The following is a 27,374-nucleotide window of genomic DNA, read 5'->3' as shown; positions in this document are numbered from 1 at the left end:
ACAATTAGTAAATGCAATGATAGTGCCTTGGTATGCACATCTATTTTCAAGGTTAATTATTTGTTTAATTAAAGCTTTCAGAATCAACCAGAGATTCTATTACCTGGAAATATTAGATAAACGTGAGTCTCTTTGGCAGTATAAGAATTGTGTGACAACTTTTTTAACCTCTCAGTAAGTTCTGGCCTTTTCTCACTTTGAAGACAATATCACTTTTTACCTTTGTTTGTATTATTTTCTGTCACAATTGTTGCTTACTTATACAATTACATCTGCATTTTACAAATGAGGGAATTGAGGCTTAGAAAGATTAAGTAATATACCTGAGGTCCCATACTTAGAAAGTGGTAGGGCCATGTACTCAAGCAATTCTGTATTCTTGAAAGATAGCGCTTGAAATATTATGAGAGATTAGATTGGAAAGACAAGGAATTCGAGACAGGGAGATTGTTGTGGAGCTATTGAAATTGTCAGGAAAGAGACGATGACAGAGGAACAGAGAAACACATGACAAGAGACATGGTAAATGGAATCAACAGCATATGATGACTCGGTGTGGAGAAAGAATGAGGTGTTGATGGTGATTTCTGAGGTCTCGTTGTTTTTTATAGATTTCCCTACAACAAGGAACACAAAAGACGAATGGAGTTAGAAGCAAATAATGATTTGTGTTGGGGGTTGAGTTTCGCAAACCAGGACATTGTTGGCACGTCTGCTCTGTAGCTCAAATAAAAGATCAGAATAAACACGTGGATTTACTGATGACTTGGACATATTCTTCAGGTTTCCTCAAGCGCTTGTTTTTTTGCTTTGGTGTCTCACATCAGCTATCATATGTTGAGGGTTTTTTTTTTCTCTTCTGATACCTTGACAGAGAAGTCAAAGTAACCTCATGATTTATGTAATGTGCCATTGTCGTTATAACACATAATCCTATAATGTAGACTTGGCCAGATATCCAAGAGGTAAACATCAGCGTAAGCCTTTCCTGCTTCCGTCTTTTATCTGTGTTATTGTCTTTGGTGTGTGCTGCTGATCACTGAGAATTAGATCTAAGCTTACTACTCCTTGACTTCCTTTGCCGACCACGGCTCACTGGGATGTAGGGTGCCCTGGAGACTCACTTGATGCTTATGTCTTTGAAGGCCAGATTTGGGGTTCTTGTGACATTGGCTGCAAGTGCAGAGCTGGATGCGATATGCTGATTACCTCTCCCTCTGATGTCCTCTGCAGAAACTGCCTCTTTGGGAGCCAGGACCTGTGAGGATGATCTTGCTGAGCAGCAGTTGAGAGTAAGCTCAGGTAACCGATCTGTTCCTTCCCAAAACCTTGTCTGTCCTAAATGAGTTCCATTTGTTACTTTCATAACTTATGTAATAAATGTATCTCTGGAACTGGTCTAATTACATCTGGTCAGATCCCTTATACAAGTAAGTTAAAAGCAAAATCAAACATATCCAATATTTGGATGCGTATGTAAAGTAACTTCTCAAAGAGCTAAGTAACTTCTGCTGGACAATTTCTCACATCTGCATTTGTACACTATGAAGTTTGACCTGAATGGTTAGGTTTATACAAAGTATAAGGCAATAATCCAGATATTATTTTTCCCCGAGTGAAACGTCCTGGTTGGTGGAGTTATTTTTGCTCGATATTATTTTTCCCTAAGTCAGACGACCTGGTTAGTGGAGTTATTTTTGGCCATTAATGAGTTGATTGGATTTTGTACGGCCATGTCAACACATTTAGTCAACCCTATGCTTTGCATGTGTATATGTATGTTAAAAAATGACGGCTCTGCTTTCTTAGCTGCATTATATTCAGATAATTTAAGAGGAAATTCACCCACATTGCTATAACACACCTCATTATTTCTGCTTATATAAGCGTGATCCCAGTCTCCAGATTTATACAATTGGAATAATAATGTGCTACATAGAAAAAAATGATTATAAAAAGTCCTTCACATTCATAATGGGGGATTGAAATACTTAAAAAAAATTTGCAAGTAAAAACATTCCTCCAATATAAAGTCAGGACTTCCCTCTTAAAAATTTTTTCAAAATTAAGTTTACCTTCACCTATGCATGTCTCATGAATGCTTTTTTTATTTTATATGTTATTTTTCCCTAGAAAACTAGAGAGCATATTTAAGATAAAATAACATAAACCCAGTTCCCCTCTCCCACCTCAAGCCAATCAAAAGATTTCATTAATGACCAGATTGGAAGTAATAAGGCAAAAATGAGGACTGTGACGAAAATGTCAAACCAAAGAGAGACCATTCCCTGTCAATACATTTCTTTATTGTTTTGTAAACAGAGACACCAAAATCTACGTCTTCATCTCAATCTCTCTGAGAAGCTTTATATTTAGATACTTCCATGCTTTCTGGATATTTTCATGGAGATGTTCCACAGAGAAGTCAAATATAACGAGTTCCAAATTGGACTTCTCTTTTATGCCTACCTGTTTTTTCTGTTGTCTCCATCTCAGTTGATATCATACCATAGACCTGGTTACCCCAAGTAAGAAAACTAGGAATCATCAATTTCACTCAAAATACAAGGATTGCTGGACATGAGTTATGAATAAGACAAATGAGTTTCCCCAGTTTTAGACAATATTTCTACACAAATGTTATTTTCAGATTGCAATAAATGTGATGAAGTAAAAGAGATAATGTGCTACAGCAGAGGTTCTCGAAGTATGATCCCTTTACAAGCAGCACAGCACAACCTGGGAGCTGGTAAGAATGCAGATTCTTGGGCCCCACCTCACACTTACTGAATCAGTAACACTGAGGATGGGGCATCTGTGGTTTAACGAGCCCTCCAGGTGATAGCAGTTCCCACTACAGTCTGAGGACCCCACCATGTGACCAGTGATGCACTACTTTAGAAGCAGTGGCCAGAGAAGTTCTCAGAGGAAATGACAGGTGAGCTGAGTCCTAAATAATGAGAAGGAGCCAATTAAGCAGAGTCTGGGGAAATGGGTTCCAGACAGGTGGGAAGAAGTTGGTCCTATTCCTGGAAAGGAAAGAAGGCTAACGCGAAGAAAGATCAGTGAGTGAGAAGAGCAGCATAAGGTGAAGTCATAAAGGAAGACAAAGCCCTGATCATTTCAATCACAGTAAGGAGTTGATATGTTATTCTAAGTGAAATAGGAAGCCATGGCAGGGTTGAAACAGAACAGCTTTATTTTATTAGGATGTAACGAATAAATTGTAGGAAAGCAAGAGCAAATCTTAGTTATGAGACCATTTCAAAATACCAGTAAGCAATCAAGGGTACTGGCAATGGAAATGTAAAGAAGTAGATGGATGTAGTTTATACTAAATATTTTGCAATTAGTATTAATGGGACTTTCTGATGGCTTGTACGTGTATAAGACGGAAAGAGAAGAGTCAAAGAGGACTCTTGCTTTTGGTGGATGGTGGCACTATTAACTGAGATGGTGGAGACTGAGGAGACACGGAAGGAGGTGTGTTAAGGGGGGTCGAGAGCTCTGATTTGGGCATGTTAGGTTTGATATATCTTCTAAACATCCAAATGGAGATATAAAATTTTAAAGCCATGGATCTGGATGAGATTATCTAGGGAGATCGTTATTTTTCCTCAAATCAAACGTTCTTTTTTGTAGATAGAGAAGTAGGAAGAGAAGACAATAGGGCTTAGGACCAACACTGGAAACATTCCAATATTTAGATTCTTAATGGAGGAGGCCTCAGCAAAAGAGAATAAGGAAGAACTTTCAGAGAAGTAGGATGAAAACTGCGATAGTCCCATGGAATGAAATTCAAGAGAGCGAACTTTTTCAAGGAGAAGAGAGTACTAATATCTGTTGAGCAAAGAAAGTTAAGTAAGATGTAGACGGAAAAGTGACTGTTGGATTTCGCAGCATGGAAGTCATTGGCGGCTTTGAGAAGAGCAGTTGGTGTGAAGCCACTCTTGAGAGGGTTGAATAATGAATGTGATTTAGTAGAAAGAGAAAATGCAAAAAAAATGCAAACCAGACTCAAACCAAACCAATGCTCCTTTGAAGTTTTATTGAAGGGGAATAGAGAAACAGCATTGCTTTTGACCTCCTCCTTTTCTTCTCTGAATTTTGCTTTCTAAATTCAATTCAATGTTCCAACTAGCGTGTATTGCCTGCCTACTGTATTTCAGGCACCAATCCAGGTGTTTTTGGCAAAAAGATAAATAAGATATTCACTGTTTTTGGTACAGGTGTATCTATTAGGAGAAGTAGTAGTTTCCACATATAGGGTAAGTGGTTTGACATCAATGCACAAGAAAAAGAAAAAAATAAAACTTATCCATAAACATTGATACTAGTTTAACATTCAGGGAAGACTTTTTGGAGAAAGAAGCAATTAGTAGTAATGCAGCTAGTACTTTTTAATACTTATTTTGTGTTAAGCTTTATGCTGACTGGTTTTTATACATTATCTTCTAACAAACTTATGAGGTAGGTATTATTAACTCCATTTTTACCGGTGATGAAACTGATATTTCCCAAGCTGGGCTTGAAGGAAAAGTGGGAGTTATATAGTGGAGAAAAGTGGTTCTAGGAAAGACAAGAAAATATAATGGTATGTTTTATAAGGAGGAAGAGGGCATTAATAACAGTTGTGTATTTCTACAACAGTGGTTCTCATAGTGTGGTCCCTGGAAACTTAGAAGTGCAAATTCTCAGGCCTCACTCTGCACCCACGGAATCAGAAACTCCAGGGGTGGAGCACAGCAGTCTGTGTTAATAAGTCTTCCAGGTGATTCTGATGCCCTAGAGTTTGAGAAGATTATACTTAAGCATTAAATGCTAGGTAGGAAGTGAAGAAAGATGAGATTGGAATGTAGACGAGGACCAGGTACCTTGCCACATACAGAAGATTGAGCTTTTTCTTTGTAAGTGATGGGAGTCACTGAAAGATTTCGAGTAGGGAAATCACATTTAAGTAGATCATATGGATGATAGATTTGGAGGTGCGGGGGTGCTGGACAGGAGACAATGGAGGAGTCCAAGCAAGAATTCTTACAAGATGGCTGTCATGAAGAGATGCTCAATATATAAAGCTAAAGATGTTGAAGTTACTCTTCTCTGCTTCCTCTTTAAATGCTTACTCCATGGGCTTAAAAAGTATGCAGTGTTTTCCTTACAAGATTCAGAGGGTTCCCAAACCCAACTGTGTAATAAAGCATTGGGAACCGAGCACAACTGGCTGGTGCTTAGATCAGAGAGATATCACTGAAGTAGATTTGCTTAGAAATTGCAGTTATAATTTTATAGATAAATTAATAGTGATTTTCTCATCATTTACATTGTTCAAATGAAAATGCTCTAAGCTAGTCATTCAAAAACTTTTAAATATAGTTTATGTATGTATATAGAGTAACTTATAAGATCATCATTTTAAGCATGATAAAAATGTAACGGGAGGTTAATTGTACCATACTTCTATAATCTAAGACTACAGTATTATTTTATCTTCTTCCTTTTGTTTTGAATCATTTTGAAATAAAAATGTATTATTTATCTGAAAATTGGGAGGTTCTACTGGACCCTAATATACATTTTAAGCTTAAGTACATTCCTATCATAAAGTTTAACACATGAATAAATACTGTATTTTTTATATTCCAGGAGGCAAAAGAATAATTAAGAATACATATACTGTGAATACAACAGAAATATGAAATGCTATAATACTTTTATTATTCTTACATGTAATATATTGGCAAAGAATCTTATTGATGAAAATGAAAACTGCTTTGGCATTTTTATTTTGGAATTTGATATAATTTAGTATCTCTACTTTGGAATTTTATGTAATGGAATTTTATATAATTTCCCTCAGTTCTAAGGCATCCCTTTAATTCATTTCGTGTCTCATATATACATATAAATATATCTTTTTCCTATGAAGCATTTTACATTTTACAGCATTTTACAACTGAGGAAATGTGGTATTTGAAAATTAGAATGTAGTCACACCTTCCTTAACCCCAAATCCAACCTATAATATTTCTAGAGAAAGTGGTTTCTCCACCTTAATACTCTTGACTCTAAAGTCTGTTTATGAAATGAATGTCAAATTTGTTTCCGAAAGTCTCAAGAATGAAAGTCACTTTTTTTCTGACTTGTATGAAACTTTATGGGGTATATAAGTTACCCTTTGATTATTTTTTGCATGATTAAAAATTCGCAAAGTTCTATGGCTCCAAAGAGCCTACCTGTAATAAACAGCTTTCACCTTCTAAACCACAAAACGGGTCTGAATTGCTTGAGCATTAGAACTAATTGCCTGCCTACTTCAAAGGAGGAACCAGAAAAGAGAGGGGGAAAGAAAGTCACAGAGCAGAGGCCGTGCGGGCAAATCCACCTCTTGAGGTTATGAGTTGTGGCTTGGAATAGCCCGGCGAAGTTATGGCCTCAGAGCTGCTGTTTGCGATTAAGTTGATGGGGAGCGTCTATCCCACAGTCTTGCCCTGCTGCTGACACAGAGTCTTTGTTCACATTCAGATTTCTCAAACTGTTGCCAGGGTCAGGCTGAGGTCAGACACCACAGTGATGTATAGAAGGACATGTCTGGGAATTTCTCTCACACTTAAACACTTACTAGAAAATGAAGAAGATCCTGCAAAGCTGTCTGAGGAGACCCAGATGATACTGTAGTTTTTCTTTGAGTACCTGCATAATTTTCCTTTTCTTCTCCTGACACACAATGTTTTATTAATGTGAGTTCCGATAGCCCTTACAATTTTATGTCCCCTCAAGATAAGGACACTCAGTAGTACTCTGACACTTCATTTTCCAGCCCTGGGGGAAAGGTCCAGTAAATCTACTCAAAGAAGCCTTGCATCTCTACCCCAGGATGAGCTGAAAAGTAATTGCCATGGGCTGTCGTAGGTCGCGAGCCTGACACTGGATGTCGCGTCATGTGTGTGGACTTGGCAGGGACACAGCCCAAGCCAGTCATGATCTCAGCTTTCCAGCCTTCCAAACTGAGCCGGGCCACTGTCCCCACCCAGGCCGGCCCCATGCTGGGAGGAGGGAGCCTGTGTTTGATCAGTAATTATCACTGACGGGTGAAAGCAGCCTAGAGCCATAAGAAGTGTTGATTCTCTCCTCTTAAAGTAAAATTTCCATGTGTGTCTGCCTGGAAGAGAAGCTTTCCCCAAACCCTCAGATGCCTGACCCTCCGAGAGGACCTCCCCTCTGCTTTGGTGCAGTGGCAAAGCGCAGCTATGGAATAAATGGATTTGGATGGTGCCTTTGAGGACTCACAGTTGAGACAAACTCTTAGTTTGAGTGTATTAAATGTCCTTTTTTCCCCCTTAGGTTTTGGGAGTTTCCCCCATTAAGCCCCAAACTGCCCCCTTCTGTTGTTTTCTGCTTCCACAGTTGCAGAGCATGGCTAGCAAGTAAGGCACTAAATAGCGATTTCTTTTCTTTTTTTTTTTTTTTGTGCTCAGCTGCTACATATGACAGTGGATATTTCATTCTGCTGTCAGAACGTTATTAATAAAACATGGGGTATGGAGAGGGCCACGATTTCCCCTTTCAATCACTATAGCATTTGCAATGAAAATTTTATGCAGTGTGTAATTTTCAGTTAATGCTTGACACTTAAAATGTCCGTAGCAGCGTTTTGTCTGGTTATTGAAGGGTTAATTGTATCATGTTCTCTGCATAAAAGCTCTGCTTATCAAAAGCAAATAGAAGAGTGTATGCAAATGTGTGTCGATGACCTTTTGCCTTTCCAGGGTTAATTTATATGGTCATTAAAGATTTTATGAAATTGAGCAGCCTGGTGCTTCAAATCCCATTTTAGCTTCTTCTCCTAATTTATGTAATTCCTACCTGAACAGGAGAATATGGTTTTTATTTTTTGTGCTGCAATGAAAACAGCATGGCATGCTGTGGGGAGTTGCGAGCCTGGTTATCTGGCATTACTCAGATTGCTAAAAATTCATTAAAATGTGACATCAGCACAGTGAGAGACAAATGATCACAGGATGAAAGAGAACAGTGGGCCTTTCACGGATTAGTGCGACACAGACCCAGCATAGAGGCTAACTGCATAAACAGATTAATCCACCAGCAGCAGCATAGCTAAGATTTACAGAATAATTAAATCGGGTTGAGTTACTATGAGGATTTCCATGTAATCTAGCTGGTGTGAACCCGTGAATGAGGTGTGGGGTGATGTGGTTGTCAGAGAAGTACACCGTCTTATATCCTAGGCCCTGCACAGCTCCCCCTATAGAAAACAAAAAATCCCAATGTCACTGAAGTTTTGAGACCTTACACTGACAAATCCCAAAGAATTCCTCTGGGGTCTGGGGATGGAAGGCAGGAATAACACCTGTCTTACATTTAACCCATCGTTATCACATTATTTCACAAGGAAATTTCTCTAAGAATTTGATTTGTTCTGCCATCTATACAAGTGCATGGAACAGTGGGTCCATGTTGTTTAGAAGGTTCTACTCCTGAAATGACAGAATCGCCTGACTCCCATTTTTAAAGCTTTCTTGTTTAATCTGTACTTAAAATGATTTGTTTTAATTTAGTAGAGGCACATTTTCTCAACGGATATAAAAGAACTTGCTTTAGATAAAAATTTGCATTGAAATAGTCAGCGGGTTCTAACGCAGACTTTTGAATAAATTTCTGTTCTTTCTTGGGAATGAATGTCTGCAGGTGATTCATAAAGAACAACGGTTTTAAATGGTCACTTCGTTTATTTTCGTGTGCATTTTGCTGGGGTTTTGAATGCTACTGACTGGTCTGCCTCTTTTAACAGAAGAACAAAGTGAGGAGGCAGAAGGAGCGATCAAACCTACAGCAGTGGCAGAGGATGATGAGAAAGACACAAGTGAGAGAGACAATAGTGAAGGCAAAAACTCTAATAAAGACTCTGGTAAGATGCTGAAATCCTTAACCTTTCCTTCCCCCACCTCCATTCCCTCCAATCAGCCTTTCCTTCACCCCCTCCCAAGCTTATTAAAAGCTTTTATTCATTTTAAACTGTCTGAACATTCCCACTACTATTCATTGCATGTGCATTTTCCATGTGATTTCTATCAGTAGCCTCCCATTGACCTATTTTTAATCATAACCATCTGACAGAATAGATGTGGATAAGTTGAAGAATATTACAGGACGACCAGCGAGATTATTTTTTAATCAAATCAGTTTGTGTGCTTGTAATTTTTTAAGCGCCTTTCATTAATCTTCGCTATACTTGTGATGCCTCTGATGGCATATTAATTTTTCATAAGCACAGGATTAGATATCACTTGAATCTTTTCATTCAATCACATGCGCCGCCCCCCAACCACGTAACCCTAAAAATAAATGTTATTTTTCCTTGCTTTTTTGCAACTTCTACTCAGGAATTTGCCCTTTTTAAGGGCATCTATTTGAGGCATTTCAAACAAATCCAGTGAAAAAGTTTACAGATGATTCAGCCTAAGAAAGAGGAAATATCATTGAAAAGGGATTAGGTGCTGGGTAATTTTGATCTTCTAGAATAGACAAATCCCAGTAATGAAAGCTACTGTCTTTGAAAACAAACCTTTGTGTCATGACATTTACTTGTGCACAAACAAACCCTAGGCCAGCATCTGGTGTGGATACCTAAGGCTTTTTCTGTGTTTGATTTGGCAAATATATGACTTCATCCATGCTTTGTATGTATGAGATGGAAATCTATGGTCGCAATGAATATTACATTGGCTACTTTTGCTGCACGCTATACCTAGTTTTATTATGTTGGACTCATTGAAGCAGAAGAAGTGCTGAAACGGGTTCAAGCCTATTAGTTTCAGGTAGTCATCTATCTTTCCCTTGAATTCCAGTGACAGCCGCATATAAAGAAGCTTGTTTTCACTATGAAGACATTGGGTCATGCAAAAAATATCATTTTTACGTGCAAGTTTATTTAAACCTGAGTTATCCCATATTTGTAATTCAGTCTTTGCATATCTAAGATTTACATTCCCTTCAGAAATTATTTGAAGGGCCTCTCTGCTCCCTGCCCCACACCCTTCAATGCTAAATTTCTCTCAGGAGTCCAGTGAGAAACGCGCCATTTAAATTTGCATCCAGGATATGGTGGCTGACATATGATTCTAATTTGATTTAAAAAGAGGAGCTAAGGTTGGTATGGAGCCTAAAGCAATGTGAAAAAGATGCCATAGCTGTATATTAGTAAGCTGGTTCCTAGGGTTACTGACAAGGAATTTGAAGTACCTTGTGTTCCGGTAAGGTCAAGGGTAGTGTCATCTAAACCTCCTTTGAAAGGAATGAGCAATAGCAAGGTTGTCAGTTTATTCACTCTATAGGATGGACCTCATCAAGGCTAGCTGCTTGACCAGATCAGAGAAGGCAGGATTCTGTCTGCATTCAGTGGTGTCTTTCTTACAGTTGTATCAAAAGAGATTGCAGAGTATATTCCCCCATTCTTTAGGAGATGTGTAATACACACAGATAACACCGTAGTGTTCATTGAGTAGTACTTAGGTATATGACATTATACTTGGTTTTAAATATCTAATACCTTGTAAAGAATGGATCCTAGGAATCTCTTGAAAATGGCTCCAGTCTTACCATTGAGGGAAGAGTCTCTTTTGGAACATACCCTGGATGCAGGGCTCTATCTCCACCAGCACCGTTTACTGCTCTGCATAAATAATGGACTCGATCACTCCCTAATGGGCTGATGAGTTATTGTCCTTTCTTGGGCGCCTAATTGTATCATCTAGACAGGACTCGGGCAACTGAGAGGATACAGAGCATTGCATAATGGTAGTTGTTTAAAACAAATTTTTATCCCTGCAGAAATGCCTCCCCAGGTATATCTATAGGGATAAAAATGGACTTTAAGAACCAACTAAAAGCAATTACTGAGATGCAAATATTTAGCCTTGAAACCTTGCAGACTTCAAGTCATCTCTTCTTATTGACAACTAACATGACGTTTCAGCAAAGTTTTCTGCTTTCTAAATTGAATCTGATTAGGTGAAAAAATTATTACGTGAAGTTTTTCCTTGTAAATAATTCTAGTGATTGTATAACCACTATGTGTATGTTGTTTTTGCCTTATGTCAGTTATAAATGTCAAAAATACCGGCAAACTTAGAGATTAATCACTGTCTTCATGTGTTAGATGGGAAAACAGTATGACCCCACTTTCACGTGGAATTTTTGAGGCAGGAAGGAATTAACACACGTTAGGAAGGCTGCGTTTGTGGAAGCTGTTGTGCTGTATTGCTGATATTAATCTCTAGGACTGGAGCTCTCCAAATGAGACATGGCAATATGCAAGTTATATTTGTTGAATATTCATTCATAATAGAAAAGCCTGCTAATGCCTCATTTATATTGTCATTTAAATCTAGTGCCACTTTAGATTAATTATAATCCAAATTATAGCTCTGTGCAGTACAAGAATTAATATAGAGTTTATCCAGATTAATACATTTGCATTGAAAATGTAATATGTCTCTGCCATGGCTAAGGGGACCACTTTTTAATAAGGAAGTAAACATGAGGAAAGATGGAAATTATCCTTCATTATTGCAATTAAAATTATCCTTTCATTCTAGTCTCATTAGAAAGAATACTGTACCAGTAATTATAATTTAGAATTATTTGGAGTTGAATAGCATCTTCTCTTATATCCGAGTTTTATAGTATTCAAACTTTATCAAATACATTGATTCATAAATAACAATTCAGTATTTATTTTATTGTTTTTTCCAGATTTGCTTTGAGTACACATGTGTCATTGGATTTTCCTCACTTGTTATGAGTATGAACCATTTTACAACCTTCTGTATTTTAGGCATTGAAAATTATTAAGTAGGCGGCTTCTGAATTGAAATGAATTATGTCATTTTTATATTAGCGATCTCATGCAAGTTAAATAATCCCATAATGGACAGATAATCATTGGCTTATCTATTTGGCAGCACTTATTTGTAATTGGACTTCATTTTTTAGTTAAAACGCTTTAAGATGACATTGTTTTTTGAGAAGATTGTGATGTCCTTAATAACACAAAATGAATTATGATCCCACTTCAAGATTTCGTGTAGGGTAACAAACAGGGTTTATTTCAAATAAAGTTGTAGACATAAACTATGAATAATCACAAAACTTAATTGAAACCTTCCTAAAATTGATTGGCCCTTATTTAATGCAAGATATTTCTAGCATAAGACAATTCAGAAAAAGACCCCAGAGTGGGTTCCCTTTAATTTGCTAGAGAGTCCATAATACCTGAAATAGCAGCACCCCTTTGAGTAGAAAAGGCATGCGTGCATAAAATGTAACTTCCATCATCTTTGCAAATAATCCTGATGATCTGCCTGTCCTCGAGTCTGTTTTGTCATTTGTTTTACATCTCAGCATTCTCAGCTTTTTCTTATCAACGGTGTGCATTTCTGGGGGGCCTAGCTACAGTTAGGGGGTCTAGCCTTTATTTATAACTTCTTTTTAATTTGAAATAAAGTGGTCTTTAGGAAGCTCATAGCTTACATTAAGATCATGGTTTAATTAAGTTAATTAGGCAAAAAATATTGAAGTTGACACATATATTGGGTGGAATACTGTAGCCAGGAGTTACCATAATGGCTATGAAATAATGATCCTAAAGTTTAACTCTTACTTTCTTGATGCAGCATGGAGCAACACTAAATTCGAAAGCAGTTATATTGTTGATGAATATTAATAGGCATAAAAATGAGAACATGGATTAGTGATACCAAATATGTACACCAATGAATAGTGTAGTCTTAGTAAAATGTTTCAAACATTGAAGAATCAGTAAGTTTTTTGATCCTTTTATAGTCCCGATATTAGAATATATATGCTTATGAAAATTAGGCCATAGCTCTGCATTTAATAGATTTAGGAATTCCTGGAAGGTTTATTCTTTTCCGATGTTCTCTAGGGCCTGCAAGCAACAAGAGTCGTGAAAATTCTCTTTCAACTTGTCTGTGACAGTCTTCCATAGCATAGAGAATTGGACCAGCTTTTTATTGGGTGATGTCCAATTCTACCATGTACAAAAGAGTGATAAGGAAATATGACATAGTATTATTCTCTTAGGTGAACATATTCTTTCTCATCCATGGGGAATTTTTGAAGAAGAATCTTCTAGTCTCACAAGTGAAAGCAACTGATATGCATTTGCTAATTTAAATGACAACCATTTTATACAACTTGATCTGACACCTTTAGTAAATTTTATTTGCAAACACTATGTATCATATTGTTTTCTTAAATGTTTATTTTTAATACTTTTAACAGCACAAATACACTCTGCTTTGAGAAAGAAAAGCATATTTTTGATGCCAGAACTAATTATGAAATAAACATTGCTGTGTTTGACATATTTTTAGATATCAAATACTTGAATGTTGTTTAATCAATGTAATGAAACTTTTCAGTTTATCTCAAATTTAAGTTCCCTCAGATACAAATATGATAAATTATTTTTTCAGATATCTAGAAAGAACGTAATTTTCTCCAAGATATATATATATATATATATATATATATATATATATATCTTAGATATATATCTCTATATGTAAGTGTGTGTGTGTATATATATATATAGGAGCAAATGTACCAAGTCAAATAACATCTAGTATTTGTCAATCTAGAAATCAATATCAGTGTAATTTGTTGAATACATAGCATTAGTTCTATACCTACCGTGAACCCCGAGAAGTAAAATTACTGTCATTACGTCATTTAAATTCTATTTTAATTTTGGTCCCCTCAGAGTCACTCTTACTTTTAAATTTCTTTCTGAATTTGAAATTCTTGAAATTATTTATGTGGTGTAAAACAGGCATCTCTATCCAGGATTAAAAAAGAATGTATTTTCTGGTTCATTTTTATTTTGTTTCCCTAACATCCTTGACCTTATTTTTAAATTAAAACTGGGTTATTTTGCAGTAAGGTGCAATTTGTTCATTTATATGAACCGTCTGTGGATTGAAAAAAAATCAAGATAAATCTTCATGCACAGCATACAATCAGATTATGCCTAGACTCTATATTTACGCTGGGTCCGATAGCGATCAATGGTTTAGCTTCATTGCATTTCCAGATGTATTTGCACCCAGTTGTCCAGCGATAGCGTCCTCACCCTGGAAATAATTTAGTTGCAAATTGACTGGAAGATGGTGAAAATTGAAAGTTAAAATTAGAAATACTCATAATAAACAGCAGAAAAAAGGTCAGATGATGCCGCGCTATGATGAGATTGGAATGGCTGGTAAATGAGGTTTTGTGTTTGTCGTGAGATGTATGTGACATGCCTACCCAACGTCCCTGTAATATCCAGCCTCGCAGAGGAGATTATCGGGAAAATTGATGCTGGGAAGAATTTTCTGTTAGATTGGGAAATTAGAAGCACACTCTTTTCTTTGATGTGTGTGAGGCTCCTACACATTACATTGCTCATCTGGGCGAAATTTTAAACCATCTTTAACACTGAATATTCGGATTAACCTCATAAAGCAATTGTCTTCTTGAGATCTGGGCTGCCATGTTACGCCTGCAGTCAACTGCTGAAACATTTAAAACAAAGAATGACAAAAAGCAGCAACAGATATGCAATGTATATAGTTCACTTTTGAATCCTACATTGGCCAGGTAAAAAGATTATTTTTATTTCTGAATTATGACTAGTCAGCTCTTCTGAGCATTTTGAAAGGTGTTCAGGATCCACGAATTTTAGAAAAGAGATGATTATATTCAACATCAGTAAAAATAGTTATTTTCTGAGTTAGCATTTGTGGCTGGGAGTAGATTTGCTTCCATAGGATAAAGGCATTCTGAGACACCAGAGAGTACATGTTATTGATGAATCTTTCAGGGGCACCTGGGGTTATCTAAACATGAGACAGGAGTACATTTTAAAACATATTTATAAAGTCCACTTAGTCGGCGGACAAAAAGAAGTGTGCTTTTTTGCCTTTTGAGACTAGTATCATTTAAAAGTGCTTGTTCGGTTCTTTTCGTGATTCAGCGGACATAGAGTCAGAGCTATTTGGAGAACATAAAATTTTTCAGATTTTGACGTTGTCTTCTTAAATTGAGGTATTCTCTTCTTTTTTGGGAATCAGGAATAATCACACCAGAAAAGGAGTTAAAAGTCAGTGTGGCAGGGGGAACCCAGCCACTCCTGCTGGCAAAAGAGGAGGATGTTGCAACAAAAAGGTCAAAACCTGCAGAGGACAATAAATTTTGTCACGAACAGGTAAATATGTTTTTTCCCTTTGCTGTATAAACCTGTTTTTTCTTTTTTCTTGCTCCTGATAGCCTTAGAGCTTCAAATTCCATGCTGTTGAAAGGTACGCAGACATCGCGATTGGCAATGTAATTAACTCTTGGTGTTACTTCTAATGCTCTGAAATCATCAAAATACATTGACTAACAGTGGCCATGTTTATTCAATATTTTCCAGTTCTATCAGTGTCCTTATTGTAACTACAATAGTAGGGACCAAAGTCGCATCCAGATGCATGTCCTGTCGCAGCACTCGGTGCAGCCCGTCATCTGCTGTCCCCTTTGCCAGGACATCCTCAGCAACAAAATGCACCTCCAGCTGCATCTGACGCATTTGCACAGCGTGTCTCCGGATTGCGTGGAGAAGCTGCTTATGACAGTAAGGATACCAAATGTTGATGCATGCATAATCTCTGTAAAGCAAACAACACAGAATCTGAAATTATTGGTTGATAGAAATTTATTTCTCCTGTGCTACGTAAAGCTCTCTTACTGTGTTACAGAAATCACGATTCAAGGCCCATTTGTTGTCTCTTTTGCATAGAAAAGAAAGCAAATATGATGCAAAGCATAGCTTGTTCAATAACACATCTTTTGCAGTCTTATTCCTATGCCTATAATCTTAATCAGACGACTCATGTGGGCACCCTGAGTTTCAGTTTTCTTGGTTATCATTATAAGAGCATAGACCCACAAAAACCTTTAAACTATATCTTAAAAAAGGAAAAGATGAATACAGCATTGCACCAGCATTGACCTGACATTTGAAGGGATCGCGTTGGCCTGTAAGATTCACAGATGTCCCTGCTGCAGTCAGAAAAAATGTAAGTGGGATATGCTCCTGCCAAATGGCAGGAGTGATGGGGTTTCTGGGTTACATTAGACAAGAACCCCTCTGTTGTTCACAGGTGCCTGTCCCCGATGTGATGATGCCAAACAGTTTGCTGCTGCCAGCAGCCACCTCTGAGAAATCGGAGCGAGACACACCTGCAGCCATCACAGCGGAGGGCTCTGGGAAATATTCAGGTATGCCAGCCTATGACCCAGATCTGCGGGAAACGCCCTTAGGAGCTCGCATTTGTGGTGGTGCTCCAAGATGATCACTATCAAAGGTTAAAAAAAAAAAGCAGGGAGGAAAAATAGTATTCCAAGAGCCATATTTTTCAAGGCATATTTAATATCTGGTTATCTGTAACTGCCCTTGGGGAATGAAGTGTCGTTGACTAAGAATATTCTGTGTGTTCTAATTCCTGAACATGGAGGTTATAGCCTTCAGTATCACACTGATTGTAGTGTATTACAGTTACCTTTGACTTGTTTTCTTCTCTATCCTGCAATTCCTTGAGGTCAAGGGTGATTTCTTACTCGCCTTTATATCCCCAGTATCTAGTACATGCTTGTCACATAGTAGTTGCTCAATAAATATTTCCTCAAAGAGTCAATTAAGCAGAAACCATTAGAGGCTCCTACTTCCAATATTTATTGGCATTTAAGCAATAGGTATTCTTTCTGTAAGCAATATGTTTGTGCTTTCTTCTACACAGGTGAAAGTCCAATGGATGACAAAAGTATGGCAGGTCTTGAGGATTCAAAGGCTAGCATGGAAATAAAGAGTGAGGAGCAGAAACCAGCGAAAGAACCCATGGAAGTGTCAGAATGGAATAAAAGTAGCAGTAAGGATATGAAAATACCCGACACACTGCAAGATCAGTTAAGCGAACAGCAAAAAAGGCAACCCCTCTCCGTTTCCGACCGCCATGTTTATAAGTATCGCTGTAACCATTGTAGCTTGGCTTTTAAGACTATGCAGAAGCTTCAGATACATTCCCAGTATCATGCGATTCGGGCTGCGACGATGTGTAATCTCTGCCAGCGTAGTTTCCGTACATTCCAGGCTTTAAAAAAACACTTGGAAGCAGGCCACCCCGAACTGAGTGAGGCTGAACTTCAACAGCTGTATGCCTCCCTGCCCGTGAATGGTGAACTTTGGGCAGAGAGTGAAACGATGGCCCAGGATGACCATGCCCTGGAGCAGGAAATGGAGAGAGAGTATGAGGTGGACCATGAAGGGAAGGCAAGTCCTGTAGGAAGTGACAGTAGCTCTATTCCAGATGACATGGGCTCTGAACCAAAGCGGACTTTACCTTTTAGAAAAGGGCCAAATTTCACGATGGAAAAATTCCTCGATCCATCTCGCCCGTATAAATGTACAGTGTGTAAAGAGTCATTCACCCAAAAGAACATTCTCTTGGTCCATTATAATTCAGTTTCTCATCTGCATAAGTTGAAAAAGGTTTTGCAGGAAGCCTCCAGTCCTGTTCCTCAAGAAACCAACAGCAGCACAGATAACAAACCCTACAAGTGCAGCATCTGCAATGTTGCGTACAGCCAAAGCTCGACCCTGGAAATCCACATGAGGTCCGTGCTCCACCAGACAAAGGCCAGGGCTGCGAAGCTGGAGCCGAGTGGCCACGTGGCCGGTGGGCACAGCATTGCAGCCAACGTCAGTAGTCCTGGCCAAGGGATGTTAGAGTCCATGAGTTTAGCAGCAGTAAGCAGCAAAGATACCCACCTAGATGCCAAAGAATTAAATAAAAAACAAACCCCGGAAATGATCTCTGCTCAACCTACGCATCACCCACCACAGTCACCAGCACAAATTCAGATGCAACTACAGCACGAGCTGCAACAGCAAGCCGCATTTTTTCAGCCTCAGTTTCTAAACCCGGCCTTTTTGCCTCATTTTCCTATGACCCCAGAAGCACTGCTGCAGTTTCAGCAGCCTCAGTTTCTCTTTCCATTCTACATCCCTGGGACAGAGTTCAGCTTGGGGCCCGATTTGGGCTTGCCGGGCTCTGCCGCCTTTGGTATGCCTGGCATGACCGGCATGGCTGGATCCTTGCTCGAAGACTTGAAGCAGCAGATTCAAACTCAGCATCACGTAGGCCAGACTCAACTCCAGATACTGCAGCAGCAAGCACAATACCAGGCCGCACAGTCCCAGCTGCAGCCTCAAAAGCAGCAGCAGCAGCAGCAGCAGCAGCAGCAACAGCAGCAGCAGCAGCAGCAACAGCAGCAGGCAAGCAAATTATTGAAACAAGAGCAAACGAACATAGCCAGTGCAGACTGCCCCGTCATGAAGGACATCCCGTCTTACAAGGAGGCGGAAGAGATTGCTGACAAGCAAGAAAAGCCAAAGCAAGAATTTATAAGTGAAGGTGAAGGACTCAAAGAAGGCAAAGACGTCAAGAAGCAAAAATCCTTGGAACCATCCATCCCGCCCCCACGAATAGCTTCAGGGGCCAGAGGAAATGCAGCCAAAGCGTTACTGGAAAACTTTGGTTTTGAGCTGGTCATTCAGTATAATGAAAACAGGCAGAAGGTCCAGAAGAAAGGCAAAAGTGGTGATGGTGACAATACCGATAAATTGGAATGCGGAACGTGTGGTAAATTGTTTTCTAATGTTCTTATTTTAAAGAGTCACCAAGAACATGTACACGGGCAATTTTTTCCATATGGAGCATTGGAAAAATTTGCTCGCCAATACCGGGAGGCCTATGACAAGCTTTATCCAATTTCACCATCTTCACCGGAAACGCCGCCTCCCCCACCTCCGCCTCCCCCTCTGCCTCCAGCCCCTCCACAGCCCTCTTCCATGGGTCCTGTAAAACTCCCAAGCACGGTTTCTGCTCCTCTACAAGCTCCACCACCCACTCCCCCGCCACCACCACCGCCACCTCCTCCCCCACCTCCTCCCCCACCACCTCCACCTTCTGCACCCCCACAGGTCCAGCTGCCTGTTTCTCTTGACCTTCCGCTCTTTCCTTCCATTATGATGCAACCTGTGCAACATCCTGCACTTCCTCCCCAGCTCGCCCTGCAGCTGCCGCAGATGGACACTCTCTCTGCCGATCTCACCCAGCTTTGCCAGCAGCAGTTGGGACTAGATCCCAACTTCTTAAGGCATTCTCAGTTCAAACGCCCGCGGACGAGAATTACGGACGATCAACTCAAAATCCTGAGGGCTTATTTTGACATCAATAATTCTCCCAGCGAAGAACAGATCCAAGAAATGGCGGAGAAATCTGGCCTGTCTCAAAAAGTTATCAAGCACTGGTTTCGAAATACGCTTTTTAAGGAAAGACAGAGAAATAAGGATTCACCATACAACTTCAGTAACCCTCCCATCACTGTTTTGGAAGATATCAGAATCGAGCCACAGGCCTCCTCTTTAGAACACTACAAATCTGATGCGTCCTTCAGTAAAAGGTCTTCCAGAACAAGGTTTACTGACTACCAGCTTAGGGTTCTACAAGACTTTTTTGACACAAATGCTTACCCAAAAGATGATGAAATAGAACAACTTTCCACTGTTCTCAATCTACCTACCCGAGTTATTGTTGTATGGTTCCAGAATGCTCGTCAGAAAGCACGGAAGAGTTATGAGAATCAGGCAGAAACTAAAGATAGTGAAAAGCGAGAACTCACGAACGAACGGTACATTCGAACCAGCAACATGCAGTACCAATGTAAAAAGTGCAATGTGGTTTTCCCCAGGATCTTTGACTTGATTACGCATCAGAAAAAGCAGTGTTATAAGGATGAAGATGATGATGCCCAAGACGAAAGCCAAACTGAAGACTCCATGGATGCCACTGATCAAGTGGTGTACAAGCATTGCGCAGGGTCTGGCCCAACGGATGCAGCCAAAAACCCTGCTGGCCCTGCAGCAAGTTCTGGCTCTGGGACTAGTACCCCGCTGATTCCATCCCCCAAATCAGAACCTGAGAAGGCTTCTCCAAAACCAGAATATCCCACAGAAAAGCCAAAGCAGAGCGACTCCACTCCCCCTTTGCAAGGCACCAAACCAGCCCTGCCATTAGCATCGACTTCCGCAGACCCCCCGCAGGCCTCGGCAGCCCAGCCCCAGCCCCAGCCCCAGCCCCCGAAACAGCCCCAACTTGTTGGAAGACCTCCCTCGGCCTCTCAAGCCCCGGTCCCTTCCAGTCCACTGCAGATTTCCATGACTTCTCTCCAGAACAGTCTACCTCCACAGTTACTACAATACCAATGTGATCAGTGTACAGTTGCCTTCCCAACTCTGGAACTCTGGCAGGAGCACCAGCACATGCACTTCCTCGCTGCTCAAAACCAATTCCTTCACTCTCCGTTCTTGGAAAGGCCCATGGATATGCCCTACATGATCTTCGACCCCAACAACCCACTGATGACCGGCCAGCTGCTGAGCGGTTCTCTCACACAAATGCCACCTCAGACCAGTTCCTCCCACGCCACAGCCCCCACAACAGTTGCTGCTTCCCTTAAAAGGAAACTGGATGATAAAGAAGATAATAATTGCAGTGAAAAGGAGGGAGGGAATAGCGGTGAAGACCAGCACCGCGATAAACGCTTGAGAACCACAATCACCCCGGAACAACTGGAAATACTCTATGAAAAGTACTTGTTGGATTCCAATCCGACCAGAAAAATGCTTGATCACATTGCACGTGAAGTGGGGCTGAAAAAGAGAGTCGTGCAAGTCTGGTTCCAGAATACACGAGCTCGAGAAAGGAAAGGCCAGTTCCGGGCGGTGGGTCCCGCCCAGTCGCATAAACGGTGTCCCTTTTGCCGAGCCTTGTTCAAGGCAAAGTCAGCCTTGGAAAGCCACATTCGCTCTCGGCACTGGAACGAAGGAAAGCAGGCAGGTTACAGCTTGCCACCAAGCCCGTTAATATCAGCAGAAGATGGGGCAGAAAGCCCACAGAAATACATTTATTTTGATTATCCGTCTCTGCCATTAACTAAAATCGATCTATCAAGTGAGAACGAATTGGCTTCTACAGTGTCAACACCTGTGAGCAAAACAGCAGAGCTGTCGCCGAAGAATCTTTTAAGCCCTTCTTCTTTCAAAGCAGAATGTTCTGAGGATGTAGAGAATTTAAATGCCCCTCCTGCTGAGACTGGATATGATCAAAATAAAACTGATTTTGATGAGACTTCATCCGTTAATACAGCCATGAGTGATGCCACCACGGGAGATGAGGGAAACACTGAGATGGAAAGCACCACGGGAAGTTCTGGAGATGTGAAGCCAGCTTTATCTCCTAAAGAGCCGAAAACTCTCGATACTTTGCCCAAAACAGCAACCACACCCACCACGGAGGTTTGCGATGAAAAATTTCTCTTTTCTCTCACCAGTCCCTCGATACATTTCAATGATAAAGATGGTGACCATGACCAAAGCTTTTATATCACGGATGACCCCGATGACAATGCTGACCGCAGTGAGACATCGAGCATAGCTGACCCGAGTTCACCAAATCCATTCGGATCCAGCAATCCCTTTAAATCCAAAAGTAACGATCGACCGGGGCACAAGAGGTTCAGAACCCAAATGAGCAATCTTCAGCTCAAGGTCCTCAAGGCTTGCTTTAGTGACTACCGAACTCCAACCATGCAGGAATGTGAGATGCTAGGGAATGAGATTGGTCTGCCCAAACGCGTGGTCCAGGTGTGGTTCCAAAATGCCAGGGCCAAGGAAAAGAAATTTAAAATTAACATCGGGAAGCCTTTCATGATCAATCAAAGCGGAACGGAAGGCACCAAACCAGAGTGTACCCTCTGTGGGGTGAAGTACTCTGCCCGCTTGTCCATCAGAGATCATATTTTCTCCAAACAGCACATTTCCAAAGTGAGGGAGACCGTCGGGAGTCAGCTTGATCGGGAGAAAGATTACTTGGCTCCGACCACCGTGCGACAGCTGATGGCACAGCAGGAACTTGATCGTATAAAGAAAGCTTCAGATGTGCTGGGCTTGGCGGTGCAGCAGCCGAGCATGATGGACAGCAGCTCCCTCCATGGCATCAGTCTGCCAGCAGCCTATCCAGGACTCCCCGGCCTTCCTCCCGTCCTCCTCCCTGGAATGAACGGTCCATCCTCCTTGCCCGGATTTCCACAAAATTCAAACAGTAAGTCGTTTCAAGGAGAGTCGGTCTAATTAATTAAGTAACATTAGGCAGCCAATCACATGTAACCAAGAACAGGGTACATTTGGATCTCTTTTAATTTCATTAGTGAAACCATTAGATTGTTTGAAGTGTATATTTTATTGTCTATCATTAATAACCAGGAAGTGAGTCACCCTGAACATATGCAGAATAATAAAGACTAGGTAGATCATAGCAGTCTCAGAAATATATTGTTTATATCATTATATCTCTATGTCTTAGAAATATTACTTTTTTATTTATTTATTTTTTTTGAGGAAGATTAGCCCTGAGCTAACTGCTGCCAATCCTCCTCTTTTTGCTGAGGAAGACTGGCCCTGAGCTAACATCTGTGCCCCTCTTCCTCTACGTTATTTGTGGGACGCCTACCACAGCGTGGCTTTTGCCAAGTGGTGCCATGTCCACACCCAGGATCCGAACCGGCAAACCCTGGGCTGCCAAGAAGCAGAAAGTGTGCACTTAACCGCTGCGCCACCGGGCCGGGCCCTTACTTACTCTTTAAAATAAGTTTTGTTTTCACAATTGATTTTTTTGTGATTAATTTTTTAAAGGAAAATTTAAATTCTTTTTAAAAGGAAGTTTTGACATTCTGAAGAGACTTATCTAGAATGAACTAATTACAGAGAACATTTCCGAAACACGTAAGGAAAGCTCTTTTCCTTTTCACAAATTGCAGTTTTACGTAAATTTCAAACTTTGCAGTTTCATCCTTCTCTTAGTAAAATCAAAATTTCCATGCAATCTTAGGCAGATATTCCTGTTTTAACTTTTAGCTTGGGAGACAAGAAAACAATGGTATCGAATGGCCTCCTGGCCACGGCCAGCTCCTCTGGTTTCTGTCCTGAATGACGTCCTGGCATTGGAAAGAAGCAGAATGGATCCACACATAGAGAATGTTACCAGGAAAATTTCTGCAGTGCCCTTTCTTTTAACTATCGTACCAGCTAGCTTCCCTGCCACTGCCCGCATAGTACTTCAGGCTTCTTTCTCTGGACATTCTTGGGGCTGTAAATATTAGAGCTATAATCGTGTGTTTTGTTTGAACATTTCAATTCAGTCAAATATAGTTGTTTCAAGAATAACGCAGCGGTTGATTTTTTTGGCATCTGAATGTATTAGTCTTCTGGTCCCACTTTATATATCACTGTGTTTATTGACACACAGAAAAATATCTCATGTGGAAAAATTCCTATGATCAGTTATATAAAATAGAGTTTTCCACATAATGTCAAAATTGGAAAAGCTCCTATGAAGAGTTATGTAAAATATTAAACAAAATATTATGTAAAACAGAGTAAAATTTAATATTTTCCATGGGCTAAGAACAAAGTGTCTGTGCCTTTCATCTGCAAGTCTGCTTTGATTGATGATGCCTGTGTAGTCACCCCTCTAAGTGGTGGTCAGAGCATCTTGTTTTTCTCTCCACTGGATCAAAAGGCCTTTGCTTGGACAATGGGTCCTTCACTGACTGCCCCTCTGGCTTGTCACACTGAAAATGGTACCCAGAGGGCCTATTTGAGAGAAAAGGAGAAGGGGAGGAGAGAAAAGATGTTTATGAATACTTAACCTAACCTTTCTCCTCATTCTACTCACCATAAATATAATTTATACCTCCCCGAAATATGGGCCCTGTTTATAACTATCAGAGTTGTGGGAATATGTTGGCCGCAGGCCTCCTCAGTGAGCAGTGTCTTTGAATGCATTGGGTACTGAGAAGCTCAGTGCTAGGTGTCCGTTTTTTTATTGAATCATGGACCAAAACAGACCGGAGAGTGTTCTAAAGAGAAAAGGTCCATGAACACACCTACTGGAATTTGCAGTTTCTCTTGAATTAATTCTTTGTTCGTGATAGAATTTAAACATTAGCACAGCAGAGTTATCAGCAGGACCCCATCTGAGAGCCTGAGTCCTCACACTTCCAGTTCGCATCTTTCTTAGGTTAATTTACCTGTGATGGGCAATACTGAATGTGTTAATCAGCTCAGGGAGTGGAGCTGTCGTTCTCCATCTTTCTACTGTATTATTTCTCATCAAACAAGTATCCCCTTTGCTTTATGGGAGAAACAGACATACCAGCTAGGTGAAATCAAAAGGAGAAAACTGCTTCATAAGGAGAATATTTCTGTATATCTTACATGCCCTGGGCTTTTGCAAGTATGTTATCTATATGAACAGACTTCGAGAATATGACATGTTCATCTTGGGCCCGTTTTAATGGGATTTAGTTATGGAAAAGACTTCATTTTAAAGATATGCCATCCCTTTGAAGGTAGGTTTGAAGATTTGATCCTAAGTCACTAAAAAGGTACTCCATCGAATATGAGATGTGCTGTAATGTCTGATGCAAAGCTACATGCCAAAATTGACTTAATTGCAATGTTTGTTTTCAGTTTTAGTATTTACCAACTTCTGAATTTCCTGATTTGAACACCCATTTTATTCTTTTTTGGGTGGAATTGCTGTTCTGGTTTACCAGCTTTAATGTCCACAAAAATTCCTTACCTTACTTCCAAGAAATTGACAAATTATTTAGTCTTTCAAGATCAGAAAGAAAGCCCTAATATAATCGTGAGTAATATACATCATGTGTGCCTGCTTCCTGAACAATGACCCAGCCCTGTGTTCAGTATCACTAATTACTATTACTCATTTTTTAATAAAGTGAATTATTTTCTGCTTTAAAAATTTTCCACATTTGTCTTTTTCTATCATGACAACATGCAGAAAGGGAAAGTGACAATAGAAAATCACATGCCTGTACACCTGGAAAAAATTAGAAAACCTTTACGTTTACATTTTATCCTTTAAGATATTAGCTTCCTTTGGCATTTTGCTCAAGAAGAATAGAAAAATAACTTGATTTTTCTATTTTTAGCTTATTTGCTTTATTGTTTTAAGCAGTAACTGATTTTTATATGTTCCATTGGTGTTTGGAAATACTGCCTAACCCAATTTCCTTAAAAGGAACTTTAGGACATGCCTTTTGCATTTTTCTCATACTTCAATGTAATTTACTAGCACATTTGGGGTAAATCTAGATAAGACTAAGTCTTTAATAATTTTAGCACAATTGTCTTTGGCCCCGTGTCCATAATTAGTTTTATTTTCACCTCAAAAATAAATTTCCCCTCCAGGAGACCTAGATCAAAGAAATTTGAGAAAAAGGAACTATATGTAAGTTCACGTGAGACAGGCATTTTCTTCTGAAAGCATTACTTTTGGGAGTAGGCAGCTGTTTCAGGAAAACAAAACCAAGTAAAATGATGGTAGTATGAGATTATCTGTAGAGAAACTTTAATCTCTCAGTGGAATTTCAAAGAACTGGAGTAGGAGTGAGGGAACAGGAAAAATGTGTCTTTAACATTATAACTCGGTAACAGAGATGAAAATGGAGATGTGTTTAATTTGTAGTTACCACCACCTCTCCTGTGTTGTGATTGCTGTTCAGTTTTTCTCTTCTATTTCTAGTTTTTATGTCAGTTGGCTGCTGAACTTTTGACTGCAAATTTTACAGGCTTATGTCTTTGACTAGTAGGCCCAGTGTACATTGTTCCTCATCCTTAATCAGTATCTGTTTTCCTAACATTTTTACTTAACAGCTGATTATTTAACCCAACTCATTCCTCAAGATTTTGAATTATCAGGATTCTGAACATCCCTGATAGTCTTTGACTATAGTAGTATAGTAGTTGAGATTCCTAGGGCAGTCCTCTGAACATTTCCATTACTTCCTTATAGGACCTCCAGATAGGACCTTGTGGGCGGCGTCTGATGGGAAGGCCATAGTCAACAACTGTTGATCCATCTTGCTTTCTAATTGCCACTGCTAATGTTTTTGCCTCTTAGTGCCTTAAAATTTCCCTTGTCTTAAATTCTCATGTCAGAGAGATAGGTGAAGCGGCAATTTCCTTAGAGTTGGGGGGGACAGCACGTAGGTAGCAGGGGTGCAGTTATTGAGCATGAAGTCTAGCTGTTCTAGATCTACAGCTAAAGTTGGCTTTCTAAGTAGGCAAAAGAAGCTGGCTGCTAACACGGTCTGGTTCCAACAATGCAAGGAAGGCTTTTCTGTCCTTAGTACAGCTGCTTCCACCTCATCACTCATGCCTGAAATTCTATAATTAAATATTAATTCCTTTGACTTAATGCATTCTCCTCAGTTAAATGGAAAATAGAGTAGAATATCATGAAATCAGACGACCATAGCAGGAAGAAACCTCAAATTATCTAATCTAGTGTATATTAAGTCTTTTCAGAAATAGGTATATTCACATTTTTGGCTCTTTCTTGCAAGTGAAATTTGATAGAGAGGCAAGTGGAAAAAAGATGAAGCTATCAGGCATAGTACTGTAGGAATAAAGGCAAGGGACTTGAGAGTTTGGGCTCCCAAAAGCAACTCCCTAACTTCACAGTTTTCTCTAGGGCTATGTTTAAATCCCAGGAACCTGAGAATTCTATCATACTAAATTGGATTAAAGACCCGGGAATTTACTCATTCCTTCCTACCATACCCCTGCAAAGCTTGAGCCATTTCATTTAAATTTATTTCATGTATTTCACCCGTTCCCCCTGTAGAACGTGCATGCTTGCTATCAGTTTCTTCTGGAAATACAATGTTATTTTCAGGGATTTTTTTTTTTCTTTTTGGATTTTGAACATTTGCATTATTTAACATTTGAAATTGATTGAATTAGACAGGAAGATAAATTTGAGTGGCAGCTTTAGATTTTAGTTTCCCTGCCCCGCATCAATGTTGAGTCAGATTTCTGTCAAGTCACCTACCAGCTCTAGGACTCAATTTTGTTACTTAAAAATGGAACTTTTAGCCCCCGTCCCCACTTACTGTTGAGGATATCGGGAGACTGTTCTCTAACATGATGGAAATTCCTTAGAGGTCATCACTAATACAACTACAGAAATTATTCCAAAGCAGGTCAGAGAAGAGTTGGGTGTGGTGAGGTTAGACAGAGCAGCCAGTGGTAAGCTAGGTGAACTGACAGTGATGGGATAATGATTAGGGTCAAGTTGAGAGTGGTATTGCGGACTTCAGAG

General features: G+C 39.7%; 1 protein-coding gene across 4 annotated transcripts in view; it reads left to right on the top strand.

Moving 5' to 3' along the window:
* The window catches only part of ZFHX4 (zinc finger homeobox 4), a 173,790-nt gene that overhangs the window by 141,172 nt on the left and 5,244 nt on the right, over positions 1-27,374 (top strand). For all 4 annotated transcript variants that reach the window (XM_044765904.2, XM_044765903.2, XM_070481016.1 and 1 more), the window contains exons 5-10: positions 1,234-1,302; positions 8,810-8,926; positions 15,156-15,289; positions 15,497-15,697; positions 16,227-16,344; positions 16,863-22,286. In XM_044765904.2, the coding sequence (XP_044621839.2) occupies positions 1,234-1,302; positions 8,810-8,926; positions 15,156-15,289; positions 15,497-15,697; positions 16,227-16,344; positions 16,863-22,286 (6,063 nt within the window). The remainder of the gene's footprint in view (positions 1-1,233; positions 1,303-8,809; positions 8,927-15,155; positions 15,290-15,496; positions 15,698-16,226; positions 16,345-16,862; positions 22,287-27,374) is intronic.

The sequence above is a fragment of the Equus asinus genome, chromosome 12, assembly GCF_041296235.1.
Source record: "Equus asinus isolate D_3611 breed Donkey chromosome 12, EquAss-T2T_v2, whole genome shotgun sequence".
In the NCBI taxonomy this organism is placed as follows: domain Eukaryota; kingdom Metazoa; phylum Chordata; class Mammalia; order Perissodactyla; family Equidae; genus Equus; species Equus asinus.
Note: the sequence above shows the minus strand (reverse complement) of the source record. Positions and strands in the feature narration are given on the sequence as shown.